This window comes from Chanodichthys erythropterus, chromosome 16, assembly GCF_024489055.1.
Source record: "Chanodichthys erythropterus isolate Z2021 chromosome 16, ASM2448905v1, whole genome shotgun sequence".
Lineage (NCBI taxonomy): Eukaryota > Metazoa > Chordata > Actinopteri > Cypriniformes > Xenocyprididae > Chanodichthys > Chanodichthys erythropterus.
The window spans coordinates 44,051,190-44,057,189 of NC_090236.1; the positions used below are offsets into that span (position 1 = coordinate 44,051,190).

General features: G+C 36.6%; 1 protein-coding gene across 3 annotated transcripts in view; it reads right to left on the bottom strand.

Moving 5' to 3' along the window:
* thoc1 (THO complex 1) overlaps window positions 1-4,935 on the bottom strand; it is a 31,279-nt gene extending 26,344 nt beyond the window's left edge. For 2 of the 3 annotated variants that reach the window (XM_067362027.1, XM_067362029.1), the window contains exons 1-8: window positions 4,844-4,935; window positions 4,342-4,415; window positions 4,150-4,210; window positions 3,966-4,035; window positions 3,746-3,864; window positions 1,824-1,872; window positions 1,151-1,246; window positions 969-1,051 (exon numbers count right to left, since the gene is read on the bottom strand). In XM_067362027.1, coding sequence (XP_067218128.1) covers window positions 969-1,051; window positions 1,151-1,246; window positions 1,824-1,872; window positions 3,746-3,864; window positions 3,966-4,035; window positions 4,150-4,210; window positions 4,342-4,415; window positions 4,844-4,894 — 603 coding nt within the window. In that variant the 5' untranslated portion in view covers window positions 4,895-4,935. Of the gene's footprint in view, window positions 1-968; window positions 1,052-1,150; window positions 1,247-1,823; window positions 1,873-3,745; window positions 3,865-3,965; window positions 4,036-4,149; window positions 4,211-4,341; window positions 4,416-4,564; window positions 4,758-4,843 lie in introns of those variants that run through there. The other variant, XM_067362028.1, reaches the window with a different exon arrangement.
* Between the last annotated feature and the right edge of the window lie 1,065 nt (window positions 4,936-6,000).

A 6,000-nucleotide genomic window follows, 5' to 3' on the forward strand; every position in this document is an offset into this window, starting at 1 on the left:
AGACGGGTAAACGGAAAAAGACAGATGACAATGATAAAAAAAAAGCCAAAAAGAAAGAATTAGATAGAGCCCGAAATAAAACGAGGGTAAATATCGGAGCGGCTTTTCCGAGGTGGAGGGAGCTACGTGTCCTGAAAGGATTAAAAACCGATGCAGAGTCAGTCACATTTCTGCTTGACAAGTAACTACACAACTAAGATCATTTCAAAACAGGCCTGCCCGTCCCCTGCCTGATGCTTCCTCTTCTCCCCGCCCGTTGACTCTGTGGGTGTGGATTCTTTGTCGGAACCCCTTGACTCGGTGTCAAATCTCTAGCAGCATAGCATACAGATAAAATGTCACGCACTGTGCAAAGCAACTATTGAAACCTACTAATTCACTGGCTTGTCATGTTGCTGAAATAAATGTACTAGCAAACCTTATTTAGCATTACATATCGATAGAAAAATTACTTGCATACTGTAACGTTAGTTACCGTTAGCTATATTATCATACTAGCTATTTATTACTTATAGAAATAGTGCAACGTCATAAAACATTACGTATTTTGCAATACATGTAATGTAACTATGAGGACCAAGTTTGTAGTCAAAGTATGGGCAGGCCATAGTCAGTGTAAATCATATTGATGATGTTTCATCTGTACCAGTGAATGTGCCATAACAGTTTATCCGCCTTACTAGCCTGCGCGTTCACGGCAGGCTCTGTTGTGATGGGGAGCAGCTGTGGAGGGAGGGCTGTAGCGCAGCATAGAGCAAGGGGGAGTGACCTGTGAGTTGTGCTTGTTCAAATTTTCAGGCCAAGTCAAGGTTTTCTAAAAACTCTCTACAGCAGCTTTAAAGCATATTAAAACCACCACATAGACATTAAAAACTTGATTTTCACCAGAGGGTCTTTCACATTTTCTTCTCACATGAACATTCAAAAATAATCTATTTAGGTAAATCAAGTCCAACATGTTACTTTACCTGCAGCCCAAGTGTGCTGTCCTGCTCATTTTTGTTGAACACCGTGATGTTATCAAGGTTGAACTGACTCTGTAAGTTCAGTCCTGTAACACAGGGGAAACACATCAGTCAAAAACAACCATTGAACAAAGAACTAAGAAAAACAACAAATGGAGGGAAAAAAAAAAAAAAAAAAAGTATACCTGATTTTTCAGACAAAGGGAAGAGACGTGCTAAAAACAGTTGGATTCTTCCACAAAACACTGTATTCTGAGACTTGGAGAGTCTTCTAAGGAGGTCTGTAGGCAAAAAACAGTGGTAATGTTAGGCTACCTCAGCACATTCTCAAAGAATACTGCTGAAGATATACTCGAGTATGTGCACATGGCCAGTTAATAACACTCTGAACAGCAAATTCATCAAATTTTGTTTTCCATTCAGCACCTAAACTCTGGAACAGTCTTCCTAGTGCTCAGAAGCAGAAAATCTGCAGATCCTTCTTTTGACCCTGACAATCAATTGGACTTCCATTGCCAGACAAACTACAACCCCTGTCAATGATTTTAGCCCTTTCCAACACAGCCCACATACATCTGTAACCAAGATAAAGGAACTGTCTGCATCTTTAGTATTTACCATTTTAAGATAAATACTATCCATTTTTAAAATACTAACTTGCTGTAGCTGTATCATCAGTCACCCTGTGCCCAAACTGTAAAGCCAGGAAGAACTCATTCACTGACACCGTATTATCCTCAGTAGGATGCTTAGCTGCTAAAACTCAGTTACGAGACATTTGCACTGATTTCTACAGTATAACTGCTTTGATGTAATTTGAACTGGATAAAGTGCTATATAAATAAACTTGAAACTCACCATTGCACATTCGTAACAAGTAATTTTTTCCAGCAGAGTAAAACGTATTCTGTGAACAAGAAAGAGCAAACATAAATATGGTCAATAGAAAAACAGTTGACTGAACAAACTATTCTTATGACTATTTTTAACAGCTGGTTTAAAATTAACAGAATTAAATTTTAAAATGTTGTAAATGCTGTAAATCTCTCATTCCGTTTATGAAAGCCATCACCATTTAAAAAAAGCTTCCCTTTGCCACACAGACTCAACTTTTTAACATATTATTCCCCAAGATACACAAAAACTCAAACAGAAAGGTTATTATATCAATGGTTTCTTTTCTGAAGGGGCAAATGAGTGTGTAAATATTAGCATTTTACTATAAAATTCATAATTGTTGATAACCAAAATGGCCAACATTGGAAATTAAGTATCTCTCCACTGATTTAGGTATTGCTTGGTAGGAGAGAAGAGCAATACAGGACTAAAAACAACATTTCAAAGGATCCAAATGATAGAAATATGGTCATTTTCAACAATGTGAATGTCTCAGTTGAGCATTTATTTGTATTCAGTACATTTCACTGTGGATTCTTTGGTTAAGTCAATCACATTTTGGGGCAGGCTTTGCAAACATACTTTTACGATATGGACTCGACAGCAACATATAAGTAACTTCATTCTAATGCCTGATCTGATATGTAATGATTCACGTAGAGTCAGATGTTCTGTCTATGTGTCAGTAAATTAAACCAGTGACTAAATGGTCAGCTTCATGTTGTTTCTCTTAGTAGGATGAAAATAATCTGTTATTTAAATGGTGATTAAAATATATATAGAAAACGATCAAAGAACACTCCCTTTACAATTGCTGTAGCTGTCAATCAAACAGCGCGAGTTTATCAGTGACTGAGTTCTGAACTTGTGCCAAAATTTCATTTTATTCAACGAATCTCTTAGTTATATCGCGTTTGCACTGTTAGTTATTATAAAAGCATTTGTGCAGAAATTGAGTTGCATTGACGAGATCACTGCTTTCATGCACTCAACATGTCTGTGATCGGCTAGTGTTCATCACCACAACATTTCATGCCACGATCTAAATAAAATGCCATAGATCTAAATGTAAACAACACTTTTTACAATTAGTTAACCTTGAGAGCAGCTATAATAACCATGTAAGAAACCGCTGTAAAAACATGCTAAAAGTTTGAGAAAGTAATATTTAGCTATCTCATATGCAATGATGTTAGCCAATCACAGGCATTTACACTGAAGGCTCACAGCAGACACGCCCCTTAAAACAGAGCATTGAAATAAGAGGGCTAAAATCAGGGTAGAAAAAATGCCTTTAAGTTCTAAATTATTATTTTTTTAAAATGTAAAAAGCATACTAACATTATAAGTGCACCCCAGGAAACATTAAAAACAATAAAACAATGCAGTTCATGACCCCTTTAAGCAACTGTGCTGAAACTGTTGTCTAACCTAATGGTCAAACTTGAGAAAGGCTGGTGGAAAAACAAATTCCATAAATTTGCCAGCATGATATTAGCCAAATGTGGTAAAGATTGCCTGAACAGTCTTGCACAAGTTTGAAAAATGCAGGTTTTTCAAAAAAAATTAATATAGAAACATTCAGCTCAGCTCAAAATTATTAGAATAAACATGTGAAAATTTAAGCTGTTGTTGGCACTAGAGGATTGGAAATAGAGATTCCAAATTTGCTATGGCACAACTGTCCACTTTCTGTGTGCAAAATTTCATAACTGTCATGCAAGCAGTTCTATGGGCTGCCATAGACTTAAATGGTGGAAGAAGAAGAAGAAGAACAAATACAACAGATTTCTACACTTCTTTGGTTCTTGGCCTCTAAATATTTGTCTAATTTATATCTATAACAAAAACTAAGCACTACCAACTAAATATTCCAAACTTACAGACTTCCATGTAGAGACATTTTCTTCAACAAAGGTGAAGATTTTGTCACACTGATCCAGAGGAAGACAGTCGAGAACGTCTCCCAGCAGAAGAAAAGGAGTGGAAGCAGAGCAAATGCCTGTATGGAAAGGAGATTGATGATCCGCAAATCATTTTATATACATAGTATGTGCAGACTAACAGGTGATTGCAAAAAAAAAGGTGGGAGTGCACACATACCTTCAGTCACTCCATCAATACTGATGTAGATCAGAGAAAGGAAATCTTCAACATTCACTTTCTGCTTCACCTGCGCAAATAAAATGCAATCATCAGACTCATATGCAACATAATTGCACATATGCCAATGTTGTTAGATGAACTTGATATTAAATAGTGCACAAAGGGGAAGCTGTGGACTCACTATTTGCTCTTCAAGAACTCCACGCAGGGCTTGATCAAGAGTGGCCTTCTTCTCAGTTTCACTGTGAAAAACCATAGAAAAAGATGATCCTTTCAAAAACATCACTGAAGCATAATAAACCAACTCCCGGAACACAATTTAGAATGACCATTACTGATATTATTGATAGGAATAATTAAGAGGAATAATTACTTTCCAGGCAGATGACTGAAGGCGTTGGTCAGTGGTTTACAGTTCCTGAGATCAACAGCACTTTTAGCTGCAGCCTGCAAAATAAATAAATAAAAAATAAGCACGACTAAGATTGAGCAATTGACTGATGCGATTGTATGACACAAACATTATAAGTATGATGACATTACTTGGTTTCTGGAAATAATAATACCAAAGTAATATAGTTTTTTTAAGCACTTACAGTGTTAGTCATGTAGCATATTAATACCATGTTTTTCAATTAGTAACACGGTATTACCATGCCCTCCACAAACATCATCTTCATTGTTTTTAAAGCATTCACTAACAAATTACTGTACATACATGTGTAAATGTCCAATAGGCCTAATGAATTCTAACAGATCTAATATTACATAAGACTTTGGAGAAGAGACTTCGACTTTGCGACAAAACAAAATCATTTTAAAATCGTCTGCCAATGTCAAAACACAGTTGTTACGATAGTACACTAATAATTTACCGTAAATTTATCTCTAGCTTCAATGAAGTCGAAGTGAGACGGAGGAGACATCTTTACTGGCGCTTTGTCTGTCTGTCCCGTTCTACTTCCGGTTCTCCTTCTTCTTCGTTTATTAGCAATACGCATTTTATGTGCACATCTCCACCTACTGGACTGAATCATGATTTATTATTTATTTTTTATTTCGCTTTTCTTTCCCTGCAATCTGACTCACATTATAACTCTTTAAATATATTCAATATACCAGCTTAAAAGATCATTAACATTGAGGTTCTTTATAATCTCTTCATTCTTTTCCAGCTATTGAGGAACTTCCAACATTTTTGTTTCATCAATTGTTATGCCCCAGGTATGTATAAGCTCTAAAAACATCTAGATGGTAGCATGCTCTGTGCAGTTGTTGTTTTCCATGTGATTACAATTCAAAAATATAGCCACAAGCAGCGATCATGGTCCGTGTACCTTCGTTTAATTTGTTTTTTCGTTTTTGTCTTCTAAACGGAAAAGGAAGAAAGCATTCATTAATCACATATTCGACCCTCCTCATGAGCATAAATAAACAAATCTCGAGTCGTTTTTTCATATTTTTATTTTCGTTTTAATCACACTTTGTTCTAATCCACCAAAAGGAAAAACAATAAAACCAAAATGGATAAACGGCTTGAATATTCGATTTCTACATGGGCGGGAATAAAACGCCCCTTTCCGCTGATTGGTCAACCAAAGATAAAGCCGCGCCATCAGTTCGCAGCTCCAGAATCAGCTCTGCGCAACAGTAGACTATATATCCGATACATTTGTACGGAATATTACAGAGTTTATTGCAACTACATTTAATCTAGTTCTCATCAAACAGCCAGACTAATAAATAGCTCGACACAACCCGTGCCGGGGTAGAGCCTAGACAGAGCTTTCTTCTGTATTCATTCGCGTGCCGTGAAATACTAATTTATCGTAATAAATATTAATTTACGTGGCATCACAACTTTGGCACACTTAGCCTCAATCTGTATGCCGGACTGTGTGCCGCACTGGACAGCGCTGAGATTGGTCAGTCTACTGAAGCGCAGAGCAGAATCGATTCAAGGGTCAAGTCATCTTCATTTATGTAGCGCTTCTTACAATACAGATTGTTTCAAAGCAGCTTCACAGTGATA